This window comes from Gekko japonicus, unplaced genomic scaffold (assembly GCF_001447785.1).
Source record: "Gekko japonicus isolate JY-2015 unplaced genomic scaffold, Gekko_japonicus_V1.1 scaffold613, whole genome shotgun sequence".
Taxonomy (NCBI): domain Eukaryota; kingdom Metazoa; phylum Chordata; class Lepidosauria; order Squamata; family Gekkonidae; genus Gekko; species Gekko japonicus.
Window position 1 is genome coordinate 501,157 of NW_015164683.1, and position 20,768 is coordinate 521,924.

Consider the following 20,768-nt stretch of genomic DNA (forward strand, 5'->3'; position numbering starts at 1 on the left):
GTTCTAACCCAACCGCTTAGCAATTTCATTGAGTGCCCATGAGTTCTTGTATTGTGAGAAAGGGAGAAAAGTACCTCTTTCTCTACCTGCTCTATCCCATGCATAATCTTATAAATCTCAATCATGTAACCCTTCAGCCACCGTTTCTCCAAGCTAAAGAGCCCCAAGCGTTTTAACCTTTATTCATAGGGAAAGTGTTCCAACCCTTTTATCATTCTAGTTGCCCTTTTCTGTACTTTTTCCAATGCTATAATATTCTTTTTGAGGAGTGGTGACCAGAACTGTACACAGTATTCCAAATGAGGTTGCACCGTCGATTTATACAGGGGTATTATGTTACTGGCTGATTTGTTTTCAAACTGATGTCATTTAATTTTTTTTTTAATCACCATGAAAGAAGACTGCTGTAGCTTAAGAAGACCAGCTATTTGAATGCTAGTTTCAAGTCTAACCTTTCTAGGGAAAGCAACTGTACATGATTGTGTTAGGGCAGCTTCATGTCTTCTTGTCTTTGACCCATTTCAGTGTGGTTTCAGACCCAGTTTTTGGATAGAGACAGATTTAGTTGCCCTAGGAGATTATCTCTGCAGTAGTAGAATTGCAACTGGGGTGCTGGTGAAAGGGATGACTGAAATGCTGAAATTTAAAGGGACCTCTGTCATTAGGGCTTGGCAAGGTAATCTCTTTTTATGTTTTTTTCTCTGGCTGTTTTGATGTGCAGATTGCTCTGCTAGATGCACAGCGTTCATTTATGGTACATCCTGTCCATTTGGTTTTTTTGCCACATCACACCTGTTTTACTGCTTTCATTATTATGGAGTGGATCTGTTTACTCTCACACCTGCTGAGAACTTCAGTAATTTGGTCATCTTCTTGCCTGCATTGTAGCAATAGCCTCTGATTTTTCTGAGTGGCAAGCACCACTCATTCACTACCAGATCTTGCACCTCTAAGTGGAAAAGTCTCTATGAAAGCTGTAACATAGTTTGTATTTTGCTTCTTGTGCTGTTGATTATGGTTTGGCTGCTGATTGGGACTCAAACTCTCTAAACCAGGGGTGTTGAACTCATTTGTTATGAGGGCCAGATATGACATAAATGAGACCTGGTTGGGCCGGGCCATGTGTGTCATAAAATGTTTGGTGTAGTGGTTATGTGCACGGACTCTAATCTGGGAGAACTGGGTTTGATTCCCAACTCCTCCACTTAAACCTGCTGGATGACCTTCTGGCACAGCTGTTCTTGAAAAAGAGCAGTTTCTGTCAGAGCTCTCTCAGCCCCACCTACCTCACAGTGTGTCTGTTGTGGGGAGGGGAAGGGAAAGAAGTTTGTAAGCCACTCTGAGACACTTTTGGGTAGTGAAGAGCAGGGTATGAATCCAATCTCCTCCTCCTCCTTCTTCTTCTGCCAGGTAGTGGAGATATAAACTTTATAAAGGACACACACAAAGGGGTTTTTTAACTTAAAATAAAAACATGCTTAAAACATTAGCACTCTTGCAATATTTTGTTTATTTAATAGTGTCTGATAGGTGACACCTCTTGCTCTGAATTACTGCATCAAAATGTCTGTGCTGTTGCAATCTTGAGTATGCTGTTCAGGTGTGTATCTGTAAGCTGCAAACCTATGATGACGAAGCAGCAGCAGAACTGGAAGAAGCAAAAGACAGCAAGTTCCACTGCGGGCCTGATAGAAGCCCTCCGGGGGCCTGATCCGGCCCCTGGGCTGCATGTTTGACACCCCTGCTCTAAACTTTCCTCTTTCTTATTAGATTTCTAAAGGTGTTACAAAATAAAGGTATAACCCCATGTTTGACTTTTTGCACTCCCCTGGTGCTTCATTTAGAATAGGGATTTTAAAGTATGCAGGACTTCCAACTGTGGAATGAGAACATTGTGGGTTTTAACCTATCCCATGTCCATTCATGAAGTTTCACAAGGTTAGGGTGTCTCATGGCCTGGCCAGGATCCCCTACCAGGTATTGTCTCTCAGTCCTTGTATTGTTTCTGATGCTAATCATTTGTGCACTCCTTACATTCCTTGAATGTGACTTTTTTGGGGTCTGCTAGGGAGCCAACACTACTTTGTATTGGTCTCTCAGGCTCCAAGAAGGATCGGTCAGCATCCTCACACAACCCATCCTTGTGGTTTGGAAGAGGCTATCATGCTCTGTACTGCCCCCAGCAGAGTATACAGTAAGCAGTATGTATTAGAGTAGGAAAATATGTTCTTTACCTTTCTGCTGCTTCAGACCAACACGGCTATCCACCTGAAAGCCAACTGAGAGGGTGCTATTGTACGTCACAAGGTGATTCCAGCCAGTGAGTTGGATCATTGCTTGCCTTTTCCATGCAGATACCTTTTCAATAAGTATCCTTAAAAATCGCTAATCAGAGGGTGCTTTTTTGACAGTGCCCAAATATTCACAAAGTGTTAGCAGGATCAGTGCTGGGGTAGAAGACTAGCTGTGCCCTGGTTCACAGGCTTAGCAGGGTCCAAGACAAAGCTATAGCATCAGATTTGAAGTACATGTTATGGTCCACAAGGTAAGACTATTAAGTTCTAAAGTGTAGGTGATCTTTTGGAGTGTAGTTCAATGCAACATAAGGGGATGCAGTTGAAAGTGAAAACTGACAAGCCCCCCTCTCCCATGCTCAAATGTAAGTCCTTTCAACTCAACATTTATTTATTTATTTATTTATTTTATTCAATTTATACCCCGCCCTCCCCGCAACGTGGGCTCAGGGCGGCTTACAGAGAGGCATGCGCCAATATAAAATATATTTAAAATCATTTAAGATCACTACAATACAGATAAAATCAGTTAACCAATTACTAAACAAAGTGCTCTAGATGTTATATCACAGGATGGCGTATTACACTGCTCTATTTCCACTACTCTATTCCTCAGCATCATCCGCTCCGGGAGCCACTGATGTTCCCTCTTCCAGGGCCAGGTTAAGATGGACAATAATGATGGTAGTGGCGGCTCCTACTCATACGCCTGGTGGAAGAGTTCCGTCTTACAGGCCCTGCGGAACTGTACAAGGTCCCACAGGGCCCAGATCTCCACCGGGAGCTCATTGCACCAGGTAGGAGCCGCCACCGAGAAGGCCCTGGCCCTGGTCGCGGCCAGCCTGGCCTCTCTGGGACCTGGCATTGCCAGGAGATGTTGCGTCCCTGACTGAAGTGCTCGCGGGGGAACATATGAGGAAAGGAAGTCCCTTAGGTACACTGGACCCAGACCATGTAGGGCTTTAAACATGGGGAGGCAGATGTTGTATCCTGTCTAAAGTCCCTTGTGAATCTTTTGTACTGCCATTTCTAGTTGTATTTCCAAGTTATTGAATTAAAGTAATCCTTTGAAATGCCTTATTTGCTGAAGGTAGTTTGTATTTTCTCTTGTTCTCTCCTCTAACCTTCCATTTCAGCTACTTTGAAGGAGCTGATATCTCAAACTATGGTCCGCTGGGCTCAAGAAGATCAGATCCAAGATCCAGAATTAGTTCGCATTATGTTTAACCTCCTTCGAAGGCAATATGACAGCATTGGTGAGCTACTGCAAGCTCTGAGGAAATCCTACACTATAAGTGCTGCCTCTGTGCAGGATACAATCAATTTATTAGCAGCACTGGGTCAAATTCGTTCCCTTCTCAGTGTCAGGATGGGAAAAGAAGAGGAATTGCTTATGATTAATGGCTTAGGGTATGAAATATAAACATCATTTTCCTTTTAACTCTTAAACATCAAGTTGCTACATGAATATGAAGGTTTTTTTGTGTCTTGAGCCTTAGCTGTAGTGGAGGCACAAGGCCTGTATAAAACCTGACTCTGCATTGTTAGCAGAGACATTGTTTGGCTCAGTTATATTTGCAGCATAACAGCCATACTGATCCCCCTTTTTCTGATCCCATAGACCACATAACTGTCTGCTTTGACTGGTGGTACAAAAATCTGGGACTGAACCTGGAATTTCCTGTATGCAGAATATGTTCTCCCTCTTAGCTATGGGTAGAACACTTTGACATTAATGCTAAACCTAGTGAGGACCCAAACAGAGTTGCAATGGAGGATAGTTATGAAATCCTACCCCCAAACATTCCTTCCAAGGTTCTCTAAGCTCACAAGCTGATTTCTCCCCCCTACAATCTCCCCCCTTTACTAATGCTCAGCTATTCTCCACATTCTGCCCTTTCACCATTTTTGAGACCTTTTTCTTTAATTTTTGGCTGCATACCAAGTCCCTTTCTTATTGCATACCTGGGGCATCCCCTGAGTATATTAGAGATTCTTTCCTTGTCTGTGAGCAGCCTGGTTTTCCGCCTTTTGTAATTCACAAGGTGGGGGGCAGTTTATTATTAGCTACAGTGATGTTAAAGTCTAGTTAGGTTTTCTAGAGCCAATGAACACTTCACCATTTATGGGATGCTATGTCTGCCAATCTACACTGGTTCTCAAGGCACATCCAGTAATTTGCTTTGTAATTTGCAATTACTCTGCATGTTCATTGCACTGACTCATTGTAGGAATGATGAGGTCAATGTATATTTAACCAAGTGTTCTAACACATGTAAATAAAGTGTCAAAGAAGTTTTATAAGTTGCAGCTTTGGTAGCAGACTCCATTCTTTGTTTTAGTTGAATGATGGACTTTGGACTATGTTTGTTTACCTATGTTTCTTTTGGCTTGTAAGATTAGGTATGGTAATAAGTGGTAAATATGAATATGCAATATAAATAAATATTATGAAAAATATGTCGTGGGAAAGCAAGTGCTGCTGAATCAGAAATTATATGTCAATAGGATTGTAAGGCGGCAAGCGAAAATGCATAATATACAACTGGTAATATGTGTTACGATCATCACTAGAATATAAATGCTCTTATCTTTGTAATGTATCTTGGATTATGAAAAGAAACACAACAATCCACATTACTGATAGAATAACATTGAAAAGTGTTTTATTGCATTTGTTTCTTCTTATTCCACATAGAGATATAATGAACAACAAAGTATTTTATCAGCATCCTAATTTAATGAGAGTCCTGGGTATGCATGAGACGGTTATGGAAGTAATGGTAAATGTACTTGGAGGAGACAAATCTCAGGTAATTTTGCCTGTGTGTTTGTTATAATGTTTGCTAAGCATGCCATTTGGAGCTGGAAAAAATTATACGTCAACAAGGAAGATATATTTCACTTACGCATGAAAGAGTTGTCACTGACATTCATGGGTATGTATAGACAAGGTTTCTGGCACTAGAGATGGGCTATTCAACCAAACCATTCTATATAGTTTATCAGTAGTAGTTATTAGTAGAATCGTTCACTGTTGGGAGCACTTGGAGACAAAGAAAATCTTTTTATATTGAGAATGCCTTGTGATAAATACCTTTATGTGCATATTGACATAGCTCCAAAGATTGCAACACTGCATCCAGTTTCAAAACAGTTGGATCTATTAAGTGGACATATTCATGGACCCAGTCTCTTCCCTTAACCAAAGCTGCTCCAGAGGGTTGGGGGTCTTCACCACATTTTAAAATACCCCTTTCATTGAATGTACATGGAAACGGTATGTATATTTTTAGAGTATATAAGTAAAGAGTATATAAATAATACTTTAAACACTGAAAAAACAATGTGTCTTTTATATAAGCTTGGAGAAGCTAGCAAAGACTTTAATATACTACTTTCTGTTAAAGTGTCTACCTTTCTAAAAGAATGATGAGATCTCTATGGTACATAGTGGCGGGCATGCATATGGTTATTATGCAGGGTTTTATTTGATAGTTGCTAAACTGTTTTCAACCCTGACCTGGATAGCCTAGGCTAGCCCGATCCCATCAGATCTCAGAAGCTAAACAGGATTGGCCCTGGCTAGTATTTGGATAGGAGACCACCAATGAATAACAGGGTTGTGATGTGGAGGCAAGCAATGGCAAATCACCTCTGAACATCTCTTGCTTTGAAAATCCTGTGAAGTCACCATAAATCAGCTGTGACTTGACGGCAATAATAACATCAAAACTGTTTTCAACTATATAATATGTTATGGAATGTCACAGGGCTCCTTCATAATTCTGAACAAATTCTGACCCCGGCCAATACAACTGAGTACACGGCAGCTGCCAATTCATATTTCTTCCAATGTTCCCCAACAGTGTTTAAAGATAGTGTCATAACATGTACGTAGTGTCATAACATGCACGTTTAGCTAAAGATTGCCAATCCAATCCAATTACCTTTATTGGCATGTAGCTAAAGATTGCCGTAAGACCTAAGATGTGGATAAGCACCAGATGCTGTGTTCATTGTAACATGTAGTTTGGACACTTCATTCAGAGAACTTTCATTTAATAAACTGATTTTATTTTACCTTGTTGTAATTGTTATATGAGGTATTTGTTAATAAAATGTGTATTTGAATAGTGTACCATGATTTTGACAGGAACATTATGTCCTTTTACTGAAGGACTTCATTACAGTCTTAGTAGGAACACAGGGATGTAAAAGCTACCTGTTAAAACTTTAATGTGTGAAGAGGTCATAAATGATGCATTGGGTGAAAAGCTTACAGGAAAAAGGATATGAAAACATTTACAATTTTTCTGTGGTTGTCTGCTACAATTGGCCACACATATATTTTCTCATAAATGTTATTTTATTGGAGACATAGTCCAGCTGTAGAAGTCAATCATTTTAAGGATGTACTTAACTCCTTCATTAACAAACAAACAAAAAAATCAGTAATTTTTACAAGTGCTTAATTTATATGTGTTGTGCTCCTGTTTATACAGTATCCTGGTTCAGTAGTCTATATGATTAGTTTAGCACTATGGATAGGTCATTATTGACACATAGTGAAGCCATGGGATGCAACCTTGTAGGGGTGGACCATTAAGCTAGGTTCTGGGAGATCCAGGTCCAAATCCCCAGTCTCCCATGGATGCTTGTTTGGTGGCCTTAGGCAGTCACTTTGCCTCAGAATAACCTACACCACAGGGTTGTTGTGAAAATAAAATGTGGGAGGGAGAATATTGGGTTCCCACTAGAGAGAAAGTGGGGTATAAAGAACATAATACTAATACTAATAAATAATTGGGGGCTATAGTAATTAAGACTACGGGTAGGAGTGTCTCATGTATGAATGCAAGGATAATCCTCTGTAACAGAGTCCCTAGGAAAGCTGTATCCCAATCTGTCTGCATCTGTAGATACGCACAAAAATGTAGGCCAAGATATTCCAGTGCAGTGTGAACTTTGGGAATAGTTATGAGTAAAATAGAGTCCTTCTGTCTACATTCCCATTTGTAAATTTCTGGATTAAGGGATTTAAATCACTGTTCATGTCATGCTCAACCCTCCTCATCATTACCATAGTTTGCTGACATATTTAGGTGATGCGAGGAGAGGTCCAACAGGCACAACTGTATGCTTTTGTCCCTGATACTTATATTAATCATAATTTGTTATTGCTTTCCCACTGGAGTCAATATTAAAGAGAGTAGTAAGGTTGTATGATTTTTACATTAAAAAAATATTTGTATATATTCCTAAACTGCTTTATGTATTCCTGAATGGCATTATAAACATTGTCACATGCAGATAAAAAAATATGCATGCAGATACAGGTAAGTGTAGAAGCCACTATAGAAGAGTGGCTTAAGTGCTGGACTAGGGGCACTTCCACAGAGTTACCTTACCTCATTGTTTCTCTGTTGCTGCCTCTGAAACATGGGAATGGACATTTCAGACTATTTAATATGAGGGCGAGGGAAAGGGGAAATGAAGTCTTAAAAGGAATGCCCTGCAAAAGTCCCAGCTTAGCCTACAGAGAAATAGCAGTGATTTCTCACAGCTAATTTGTTGCTAGGAGAAGAGATCTACAAAGAGTGATCATGTTAACAGAGGCAATGCCATCTAAGGGAACAGTCTGGTCAGTCAGTCAACAGATATATCACATCAAAGATAACTACAGGAAAAAAGGCCAACATACAGAAGGTCAGTGGATTAGGTAAGACACATTTGAAGGATGCCCAAAAGTCTGCACTTTGGCAGAGAAAGAGCAGTAAAAAGCCTGAGAGATCCAAATTCAAAGCCCCACCGCCATGAAGCTCATTTTGAGACCTTGGGCCAGGCACTCTCCCTCAGCCTAACCTGCCTTGCAAGGTTGTTGCAGAAAGAAGATGGGAGTGGAGCTGTATCTACTGCCCTGAAAACCTTGGACCAGGGGCGGGTTAAAATAGGTAGATATGTATGGCTATAAAAACAAAAGAACAAAGAATCCTGTTGCTTGTTAAAGAGGACTAAATCTATCAGAGCATACATTTTTATGGCCCAGAGCCATATATATTCAGAGTACACAAGTGTGTGTATGTGTATGCATATACAGAGATGTGTTATATGCAGAGTTCAAATGAGAACAAGATCCTTCTGACATTACTTTGTGCCACAAGATTCTCTGTTAGTTTTGGTGCAATGATGCGGTTACCCCCATGAAATTAATAGAAATCAAAAAGTCATTTTAAAATGCATAATTAATAATGGTCAAAATATCAGTTTCATTTTTAAAAAATTGCTAACATGATGAGGCAAAAGAATAGCAGATATAGTTCAACCTTTTAATACGCATGTGGAAGGCACATGGTTGGGATGGTGTTAAAGTGAGTAAAAAGAAATATTCATAACATAATTGGATGGTGCCAGCAGGAGATATTTCAAAGACATGCTATTTGCCAGTGTTCAAGCCTCAGAATTTTAATGTTACTTGTGCAGCTGTTATTTTAGGAAATGGGAATATTCTTATGGCACTGTGTTGTTTGACACTTGAATGGTTATAGGTTTTTAGGCTGACAAATTTTGTGTAACAAATGTTTTCAGATGACAGGAAACCAGTGGTAATGGTTTTGAGTATTGACCCAGATATGCCCCCTGAGATGAAAGTGGCTGAGACATAGCATTTTAATGCTTTTACTTAGACAGAAAATCCCTGGCTTTCCTTTTTCTACATGTAGCAGATGCATGAGAATGTAGAAATATTTAAGATAGTTTCAGAGGATAGCCACAATGGAATAGGTGGATTCAAGTACAGCTTGAATCGAATCCAGATTCGAATCCAATAGCACCTTAGAAACCAACCAGATTTCCAAGGTGTAAGTTTTTGAGAGTCAGTGCTTGATATCTGATGAAGGGAGCATTGACTCTGGAAAGCTTATACCTCAAAGATCTTCTTTGTCTCTATTTATTTATTTAATTTGATTTGTATCCCGCCCATCCTGCCAGAGCAGGCTCAGGGCAGCTACTGGATTTGAATCTAGAAATACTTACTTTTTTTTTTATCTAAAATGATTGTGCATGCAATACTGGCAGCCTAGGAGTTTTCTGGCTGCTAGGTCACAGAAGTCCACCAGAACTCTGCATATGCTTTCCTTATAGCACTTAAGGGACAGAGAGAGAGTAATCTAACACGAGTAGACCCAAACCACAGAGCACGTCTCCTACTGTAATGGAGCAGGTAATTTGTACCAATGCAGCTGGTTCCATTCAGAAAGCCTTTGATAGTACCCTTTTGAAACTGTATGTCCCTAAAGCAGTTGCATTATTGAAAGAGAACATACCTTTGTCATAAATTAAAAAGTGGTTACTTTATTACAATACACAAACTGACTAATATTTTTTCAAATACTGGTATCGAGAATAATAGTGCATTCAAATTCTGTTTCACTTTTAACTAGTGTGGTGAATATGCACAATTTGCACACTTTTCAGATTTTTCTCTGAGTTTTTTATTTGAAAGATATCATCATGGACTGCCCAATCTGTTATCTGATCTTTGCAGAGTTCAAAATATAATTATAATGTGGTCACTAATTGAAACTGATCAACTGAACTGGCATTTAGCATATTTAGTTCTTGTACAATAGAAACTTGCTGTGATTTGTAGTTTCTCAGAGCAATTAACTTAAATATCTCCTCAGCTCAGCCTCCAGGAGATCTTTGGCACTTTCTGTCATAGCCCCAGTTCTGTGGAATAACTTGTGAAATGCAGTGTGTAAAACAATCTTTTTTTTTCCTGCCAAGTTTTAGGATAATTTATGCAAAATTATCTTGTTTATCATCATTGTTCTGTGCAGTCCCACATGGGTACCACACACATGCACAGGCCAGCCACCAGAAGATTTCTAGTTAGCTTAGTAACAGAGCAGGAGGGGCCCCTCCCAACTGGAGCCACAGAAGCCATTTCCCCACCTAATGGTCACATGCTCCTTGGAGGGGCCCCTCTACCTCCCTCAATTCTCTCTTTGCTGCCACCTTGAGAAGAATGTTCATAGTTAGCTCTATTTTTTCCTCAAACTGAGATGTTTTTGTTCAAAAAATGTTCAACCTGCTTGACAAAAATGACCCGAACTGATGTGCACTCTGTCTGCCTTCTTTGCCTAGGGGAAAACCATAATATTGTGTCCAGCAATTAACCCTGAAGGCCTGCACAGACCACACCTCCCAGCTCAAGGCTGGGGAAAACCCTATCCGTTGCTTCTAACCCAGCAGCCAAAACATCTGCCCCGGTTGAAAAATCTGGCTTTTTAACCTCCAAACTGACTTCCAGCTGTGTCTCTTGGCCACCGTCAGTCATCTCTGTACAATCAGTTCCAAAGTTGGATTCGAACAGCAGATGTTCTGGGACCCCAGAACCAACCCCAGCCAGGTCTTCCTTAGAACACCACCAAAGAAACACAAATCTAAGTCAAAACACAAGAACCAGCACTTAGTTTCGACAGATCTGATTTGCTCAGAACTGAAAGAGGCAGTTCTGAAACAGTCAGTTCCAAAACCAGCCACTGAGATTAGTGGGCATACTACCCCATATACTCCTTTCCCTAGTGGCCATTCTCTGCCATGGTCTCAATTTACATGTGACCTAACTGTACAGAGAGAGGTCTATTTGGAATGTGTCTTTATGTCTCCAGCCCCTCCACCTGTGTGGGAACCTCCAGATCCAAGTCACCCATGTTCCTGCTGCCACCCTATTCAGGATTACAGAGAGTGGCTGGATGCTCCTGAACTGACGATGGATTCTAGTGGTCACAATGTGAGGATGATGGAAAGACCACACACACCTGCCTACTGGAACCCCTGTTCAGGTCCACCAGTTTATGGATCTGAAGAAGAGGAGTGTGATCCATACCTAGCTATGGGGTAGCTCAGAACCATCTCCTAATAACACAGTAGGAGATCAGGATCCAGTGTCTCCAAGTGAAGACTTGTGACTATTTTCTGAACAGTTGGACTGGTTGGACATTCAATTCACTTCTGTAGATACTAGGCCCAAGGACAAGATACTAGGGTGACTCTACCCTGACACAATGGGGATAGTAGCCTTCCCTCTCCTGGAAGGAATCCTGGAAGTAGCGAGATCTGTGTGGGATAAACCCTTCTTCATCCCTGCCACGTCTCGTAAAGTTGAGACCAGAGTGCAGCAAGTGGGCTGTGCTTTTCTCTTCACCCATTCTGCCCCGTCCTCCCTTATTGCTGAGGAGATGCAGGCTAAACAGAGAGTGGGCTCATATTCTGCCCATGCAGATAAGGAGGGCAGAAAGATTGACTCCTTGACTCAAAAGACTTCATCTTCTTTAAATCTAAGAATAACAAATCACCAGGCAATTATAGCAGCTTACCAGCTCTTTCGCTGGGAAAAGATCACCCCTTATTTTGACTGACTCCCTGATGACAAAAAAGCTTCAGATAAGGTAATCCAGACAGAGGCCCTCAGGCTATCCAATCAACAACTGAACATGGGACTATGTTTTGGTATGCGCTATGGCCTCTTCGATTATTTTGGGGAGGCATAACGTGGCTTCGATCGACAGCTCTTCCCCCTGACACATGCTCATGTAGAAGACCTGCCTTTTCAAGGCTCATCCCTGTTTTCCTCCAAGATGGATGAATTCCTTCAGCAAATAAAGAAAAATCACCTGACAGCCTGGTCCATTGGGATAACCTATACCCAGATTTCTTTTTACAGGGGCCAGGTATCAATCAAGATTTCAACCAGCTTACCAAAGCTTTCAGCATCCTTACCAGCAACAAGCTTTTCGGTATCCTCACCAAAGATCATCCTCCCAGCCGCCACCACAGGCTGAATGTAGATCTGGATCAAAACCCAGACCCGGTTTCATTTAGCATCCACCTGAGGAACTGATACAGGCTCCTAAGCCTTTGTTCTGACTTACTATGGTTTGTCCAGATGTCTGCTAGAATTGCATAGATTTATTTATGATTCCTGGGTTTTCACTATTGTTGAAAAGGGCTACCACCTTGAGTTTTCCCAGTTGCTACCTATATCACTGGCTGACAAAACTCCAAAATCAGTTCGCTCTCTGATCTGTCATTCAGAGGGTCTCCCTATCCACTGGCTGCTTTGCCTGAGTCCTGCCTCCAACATTCTAAACAGTTTGCTCTTCCTCCCCCCCCCACAGCCAGTCAGAACACAGAGGTCATTTGCATATGTGGCCTGATTCGCCTTTGCCTCGGAACACAGAGGTCGTTTGCATATGCAACTTCACTGGCCTTTCCCTCTAACATTCTAAACAGTTTGCTGTTGATGTTCTGAGGTAAAATAAATTTCCCCTTAGTGTCTGTTGGGGGAAACCATGGTTGCAAATCTCCAGGTGAGGGCTGAAGATCACTCAGAAGTACAACTGCTTTCCAGATGGCAGAGATCAGTTCCCCTGGAGAAAATGGTGGACTCTGTGTCCTTATATCCTGCTGAGATGGCCCCTGTATGACAGCCAATGTGACGTAGCAGTCAGGGCTTCAGCTATTAAAACTGATGTCCAGATGACCCAGATCAGTTCTCCTGGAGACAATGGCTGCTTTGGGCAGTGGGTTCTATAGCATTATACCCTGCTGAGGTCCCTCCCCACCCTAAACCCTGCCCTCCCCAGGCTCTGCTCCTCAAATCTACAGGTATTTTCCAACCCAGAGTTGGCAACCATGTAATTGGCTATGGAACCACTTTCCAGACCCTTGGAACCCAGAAAACATGGCACTAGAGGAGGTGCTTTTCTACCTTAGCTGTGACTGCATAGCCCAAAATTAACATAAGCCAACCTACAGGCAGCACCTGGAGATCTCCAGCTATTAAAACTGATGACCAAGATCAGTTCTCCTGGAGACAATGGCTGCTTTGGGCCGTGGATTCTATGGCATTATACCCTACTGAGGTCCAATGTTCCCTCTAAACTGTGGAGTCTGGTGAGCAAAAATTCTTTGTGAGCTACTGGCGTTAAAGTTGTGAGCAACTGATTTGGGTACTGCATAAATTAGTTTGCTCTGGAGCCATCCTTCCTGAGCTGAGACAAAAATGTGTGAGCTGGAAGCTAAAAAACTATGAGCTAGCTCACACTAACTCAGCTTAGAGGGAACACTGCTGAGGTCCCTCCCCACCCCAAATCCTGCCCTCCCCAGGCTCTACCCCTCAAATCTACAGGTATTTCCCAACCCAGAGCTGGCAACCGTGTAATCGGCTATGGTACCACTTTCCAGACCCTTGGAACCCAGAAAACATGGCACAGGAGGAGGTGCTTTTCTACCTTAGCTGCCACTGCATAACACCCCCTCCCCCTCAAAAAATAAGTCAGAGGTGGAGAGAACCATATCTGTTACCATGAGGCTGTCCTCCCATTCTACCCACTTGGGGCAGCAAAATGACTTGAGACAGCCCTGCCTTATAGCTAAGCAGAAGGAAAGAAACATGGCTTGCCTCCCTCCATTTTCCACTTCCCTCTGCCGCATCACCATCTGGAGCTTCCTTCTAGATGTCGTTGTATTTCTTCCCACAACAGGCATTACTCCTAGTCTTTTCATAAAGTTCCACAACCAGAAGGTCGTATTAAGACCCAGTGCCCACTTTTTACCCGAAGTAGTGTTTAAATTCCATCTGAGTTAGGCCATCTCACTTCCCACTTTTCCCCCATTCCCATCGTCTGCAGTTGAAAGAAGGCTACACACATTAGATGCTAAACGTGTCCTATTATTTTGTATAAAGAGAACCAGTGAGTTTAGAAAAACCCCTCAAGTATTTCTCTGTTTTGCTGGCCCCTCAAAGGGAAAAGGTGCATAATCTCAAACAGTTTCTAGGTGGCTTGTTTCTGCTATCAAGAAGGCCTATGAGTTGGCATCGGTGCAGTGGCCTTTAAATTTATGGGTGCACTCCATGAGAGTTCAGGCAACATCCACTGCATTTAGATGGCTGATATTTGCAGGGCAGCAGCATGGTCATCTGCAGACACTTTTGTAAAGAACTACTCTGTGGATGTGAACCCAGGAAGGGAGACATCAGCAGGGACAGCAGTTCTGCATTCATTATTCCAGTAGATTGCTCACCCTGCTACCTGGTGAGCCAGCTTCCTAGCCTCCCATGCGGGACTGCACAGAACAATGACAATGAAAACGGTGTTGTGTTTAGCTGTAACTGTTGTTCATCTAGTTGTCTCTGTGCAGGCACACATCCCTCCCTCCTAACTCTCTGTGAGCTCCTTAACTCTGTATTTTGGCTCATAGCAAAAGCCAAGGAGAACTGAGGGAGGGAGAGGGGCCCTTCCCAGGAGCACATGACCATTAGGCAGGAAAATGGCTTCTACAGCTTCAGTTGGGAGGGCTCCCTCCTGCTCTATTACTAAGCTAACTAGACATCTTCTGGTGGTTGGCCTGCACATGTGCACAGTAACCATGTGTGCCTGCACAGAGTCAACTAGATGAACAACAGTTACAGGTAAGTGCAACACTGTTTCCTGGAAGGATTTTTGCAGTTGCTGAATTCATGAGATTTGTTAGAGGGCTAAGTAGTCTTGATCTGCCTCCAATCCAAAGCCATTAAAAAGTGTCTCCATCATTTCATTGTAAAGGAAACTCTACAGTGGGACTGCCCCATTTCTGTGGCCTCAATATATGTTATTCATCAGCAGGCAGGGTATAAATTTTAATAAATGAATATTAATCCATTAGGAATTTGAGGATAAAGTCATTTCTTATTATTTATGTTTTTTCTCCCATAGATTGCTTTTCCTAAAATGGTGGCAAGTTGTTGTCGATTCCTGTGTTATTTCTGCCGAATAAGTCGTCAAAACCAAAAAGCCATGTTTGAGCATCTAAGCTACTTACTTGAAAACAGCAGTGTGGGACTTGGTATGCTGTACAATTTTTACAGCTAACAGTTGTCCTTTCTGAGTTTGCATATAGTATGGTTTTGTTTTGACATTTAATGTTCTTGTTATTAATAACAAGAACAACAGCAACAACAATGTTTATTACATTATTATTTAGATTTATGTATGCTGCCTCTCCGGAGTCTTGTTCAAGTTAGCTAACAATGAAAAAGTAAAAACAAATTAAAAAACTCAATAGAACAGGTACAGTAAACTAGTCCACCAGCAATCGAACATATTCAGTCTAATCTTAAAATTACCACTGAGTAAAAGCAGAATAAAGCATGATAAAATCTGCCGAAAAATAGCATGAAGGCATCCTAAAACAATTGGGAGGATACAGGCCATAAAATAATTAAGTGCCAGGATAAAGAGAACTGTTTTAACCTGGCACAGGCTTTAACCTGATAAGGGTAGGTACCAGGTGAATCTCAGGGGGATGGAGAGGTGCTACCACTGAGAAAACCCTATCTTTAGTTGCCATATGCCTCACCTGCATCATGAGTGGGGTCACAAGGAACAGGGCTTGCAACGATGATTTTAATTGGTGATTTGGATAGTACAAGATAAGGTAGTCCTTCAGCTACCTTGGGCCCAAGCAATTTAAGGCTTTTAAAGGTAAGAACTAGCTCTGTAAATTGTGCCTAAAAACAATGCACATAAGTATTTTCCTACCTTTTTCAGTAGCACTGGAGTTATGGGAACTGAATTATAAACTTTAAGGTGCATCTTCTTTTTGTTTAATTTTTTTAAAATTATATAGAACCAGCTTTTAATGTTTACTTTTGATATAAATACAACTATAGGCACAACTAAAACAGTGTTTTTCACTTGGCAAATAAATGGTCTAGCTCCAGTTTTCTTGCCAGGTCAAAGTTTTTGTTTTGCGTAGCTTTTTATGCTTGCAGAGCAAAATTTAGATTGAATTCCACATCATTGGATGGGACTGAACACCCTCTAATGCTCCCTCTAAGCTGTGAAGTCTTGTGAGCAAAAATTCTACTTCGTGAGTTACTGGCATTAATGTTGTGAGTGAGCGATTTGGCTACTGCATAAATTAGTTTGCTCTGGAGTCATCCTTTCTGAGCTAAGACAAAAATGTGTGAGCTGGAAGCTAAAAAACTGTGAGCTAGCTTAAACTAACTCAGCTTAGAGGGAACACTTCTGAATGGTATCTGATCATTATATATAATGCTATATTGGTACAATAGTATGGTACAAATATGAATAAGAACATAAGAACATAAGAGCCGCCAATGTTGGATCAGGCCAAAGGCCCATCCAGTCCAACACTCTGTGTCACACAGTGGCCAGAAATACCAGTGCCATCAGGAGGTCCAACAGTGGGGCCAGGACACTAGAAGCCCTCCCACTGTTGCCCCCCCAAGCACCAAGAAGACAGAGCATCACTTGCCCCAGAGCCCCTAGCTATACCTTGTGGCTAATAGCCACTGATGGACCTCTGCTCCATATGCTTATCTAATTCCCTTTTGAAGCCGTCCATGCTTGTAGCACCCACCACTTCCTGTGGCAGTGAATTCTATTATCTAGATATTTTCCCTATCTGTGTCATATCAGGGTTTCTTTCCTGACTTTAGTCAACCCTGCAGATTTTAACATTGTCTCAGTTTTGTAGACTTGGAACCTGGTCCCAGTGGAGTTAATTGATATAACTGAGCTTTTTGTTGACATTCAGAAAACATTGAAAACAGAGCATTTTTTTGCTGTCAGTCTGCAGTATTATTAATTTTGTCAGCTAGTGGAACATGCACATGTATTTCAGAAAGTGTGATAATTATCAACTGAAGACATTTGGTTTCTAATATACCCCCATACAGCTTAGACATAGACATGGGAGGCAAAAAAAAAGTCTGAATTAAAATCCCAAATATACATGCAGTGGTGCCCATTCTCTCTAAATTAGAGATGCATTCATTGGGTACATTTCCCTTTTTTTTTAATTGCCCTGAAGAGAAAATGTTTATTAATTTTTAATAACATTACAGACTTAACATACAAACATTAAAACATACAAACAGACAAAAAATTAACAGGGGTATTAAATCTTCATAGTTAATACAGGTTTTTAAGCCTAAATGCAAACATTTCTTTCTACTTTTGTGAATTGTGAGTAAATACCATTAAATTTCTACCTTATTGGGTTATATCAAACATGCTATATCTTTTGTATTATTGTCCTTTAATTGCAGGGAAATCTAGCACTTAAATGTGCGTGCGCAATTTTCAACTGACAGTGCCATACTTTTATTTTAGTGTTTTAAGCAGCATACTCTATGTATCTGAATTTGATTCAGACTGATGAAGCTCTAAGACAAGTACAAATTATAATAAGGGGTAATGAATGAGAGAGATAAAGGTTTCACATCTGTCTTCACCAGTAAGAATAGGCTGCATGCTAAATTAAAACTATTATAAAGGACTGGAATACATTTGAATTACTTTTAAACTGCAATGTAAATTGTTGCCCTCTGCTGTATAAAGTGTGGAACTGCAACATAATGATATTACTGTGGTTACTGTAGTCACTTTCCTCCCCTCCAGCCTCTCCTTCTATGAGGGGTTCCACTCCACTAGATGTAGCAGCTGCCTCTGTAATGGACAATAATGAGCTTGCACTTGCATTGGAGGAGCCAGACTTAGAAAAGGTAATTACTTATTATCTGAGTTTTTCCTCTACTTTTCTGGTCCCCCCTCCCCCAATCAGATATTGCCATAATGAGGCATGGTTTTCATTACCCATGTTGTTGATTTTTATTAAGTTGCCACAATTCATTCGCTCCTTAGTAAAATAGTAACAGTTTCCTGTCTGCTGTAGTGGTGCCGTCTCTCAACCAAGCTATGCATAAAGTTTGCCAAACCCAACTGCTTACACATGCACTTGGGGTGCAGCACTTAGGACCAAAGCTGTGTGTTAAACTTTCATTGACTCAGATAAATTATGTGTTGCCTTACTTCTTCAGAGCACTTTCTTTTCTACAGCAGATTTATGCTAGAGACCAAGTTACCAATTTCAAAATAATTTTATTTCATGTGCTTTATATCTTCCTAAAATATTGTTTTCTTTTACTATTATCTCTGTATTTCAATAGAATAGGTGATGTTTTATAGTCACATATCCTTTACTGAAATAAGTGTCTCTTCAAGTACAGTGAAATATAGTCTTCTATACTACTTTTTCTCATTGCTCAGAGATTTACTAGAAACCTGACATAATAAAACATTAACGTAAGTGCCATTAAAACAAAGTCAGAAAAAAAGCCTGCCTAAACCATACAGTCTCACACTGCTGACTAAATTGGATGTCAGAACAGGCTGTCCTTATTCCAAATGGACAGGGCCACCACAGAAAATCTTCTTGCCTGGCAGTCATGGATCTCACCTCCTTTATGGAAAGGGGGGGGATGTTAAAGTATGTCCAGGCTCATTTGGGAAGAGGCAGTTCTCTAAGGATTGGGCACACAGCATAAAGGGCTTTAAAGGTCAAAACAGGCACCTTGAATTGGTTCTGGAAGCAAACAAGTAGTCAGTGCAGCTGCTGTAGTACGGTCATATGGATCGTTTGATCTATGGTGCTAATAGACAAGCTGCAGCATTCTGGATCAATTGCATCTTTCAAGTCATTTTCAGAGACAGCCCCATGTACAGTGCATTACAATAATCTGTTTTTGAGGTTACAGTGGCATGGATCAATGTGGCTAGATCAGCACTATCCAAAAATTATCACATTTTCATTGCCAGATGTAGGTGAAAGAAGTCAATATCAGCAGCACAGATGTGGAGCGCTAGATAAAAACAAGGGGAAATAAACTGGGGGAGGGGGTCTCATTTTCCCCTCCCCACAATATCTCCTCTTTGTTTCTTCCTGGCAGTCCCCACAATCTATCTGCTTTCCCTGTTTCCTTCTCCCCTCACAACCTACCTCTAGCTGTTTCCCCCCATCTTCAGCTTTTGCTCTGTCCCTTGTCCTGCAGACACTCCCTGTATCTTCTGTCTCATCCACCTATCTTTTTTTTGCTTCCTTTATTTATCTTTATTTTACACAGTCTTTATCTCCCCAGTCCCTGTTTCCTTTTTCCAAATCTTGTTTTTTTCTACCGTTTTCAGTTTCTCTCTCACACACACACTCATGCACATAACAAGCAAGGCATGGAAGCCAGTTGCTGAGCAATGCCCAAGATGTCCACCAAGATTTCACCATGTTGTCTCATGAGATCTTGGAGCACTATCTGTAAATTACAGACATTTCTTCTATGACTAGGGGAGAGGTTAACACCCCAATTTTTTTGTTTTAACTTCAGATGTTTTAACTTCAGATTTTTCTGCAAACCTGGGACTCCTCCCAAATTTATCTTATAGTTTTATGCATTTCCCCACCCCACACCTCCTAAACCAACATGGCCACCAAGCCAGTGATCAGTGCTTTCCATTCTGACTGTGCTAATCATGTTTGGGTAGAGAAAATAAAGTTTGTACTTAGATGACTCAGCCTTTTTTCTCATCAGATAGACAGTGCTATCAGAGCTGACTGCTTTGATCAATTTGGCAATACGCAAAGTATAACCTCCCCTCCTAGCATTCTTAATTTTTGTGCGTTTGGAAAGGTCTTCACATGAAAACTGATTTCTTTATGCAAGTAGGTCTCTCTAGATTGGAGTAATTACCCACAGTAAGGCACAGGTTATTGCAGATTTTCCAAGCAGTAAGCCTTTAAGCTTGACTTTGGTTTCTGCGCCTGCCTTAAGTACCATTCTTTTTTCTCCAGTGTATTTATTCTGCAGCTAAAAAATGCAGTTTTCTAACCTGGGGTGGGAACATCACTTGTGATATGTGGGGGGGGGGTGGCATCCAAAGGGTTTTTTTTTAACATTTATGTAATTGTCCTATCGCAGCTACTCAGTAGCATCCAGCAAGCGCCTTCCATTTAAATCCTCGTAGTTCAGTTTTTTCACATGCATTTTAGCATTAGTTAATTGAATGAAAGGGAACAGAAAGGAACACAGGCAAAGGGGGAAAACCCAACGTTGAAACTGTCAAAACTATTTTTGAAACTGACAAGCAGCTTCAAAGCCATTTTCCATATTGCCAAGCACTAGGGGATTCTCTGCTGTGTTATCGGCCATTGTGAAAAATGGGAAAGAGCCACACAGTCTTATAATACGGGGGAACACATTGAGTGTACAGAATGCACAGTAGAAACCAATGACACTGGCATTGCAAGCTTTGATTGTTGGCAACATTTGTGTGTGCTCATGTGCATCTGTGCAAAGTTGGCTGCAACTCCACCACGCTTTGCACAGGGCTGCAGTTGGTATGGGGGAGGAGTCCTCCGGCAGAAGCTCTGGAGAGCTTCTAGCCATGTGCCACTACATTTTTTAAAAGGGAGATGTTTTTGCTGATGCAGCTAGCACAGTAATACTAATTTCCTGCCCTCCCTTGCAAATATGCATGGTTTTCTCTTTCTGATTCTCTAATTTGATCCTGCACACTGGTTGTGATCTTGGCAGTTTTTAAAGCCTATCCTGTGCTGATTGCACTCTTT

At 41.2% G+C, this 20,768-nt stretch overlaps 1 protein-coding gene across 1 annotated transcript in view; it reads left to right on the forward strand.

Annotated features, from left to right (window-relative positions):
- RYR3 (ryanodine receptor 3) overlaps positions 1–20,768 on the forward strand; it is a 366,192-nt gene that overhangs the window by 111,230 nt on the left and 234,194 nt on the right. The window contains exons 27-30 of the mRNA XM_015409322.1: positions 3,431–3,704; positions 4,993–5,107; positions 15,059–15,188; positions 17,771–17,874. Of these exons, the coding sequence (XP_015264808.1) occupies positions 3,431–3,704; positions 4,993–5,107; positions 15,059–15,188; positions 17,771–17,874 (623 nt within the window). The remainder of the gene's footprint in view (positions 1–3,430; positions 3,705–4,992; positions 5,108–15,058; positions 15,189–17,770; positions 17,875–20,768) is intronic.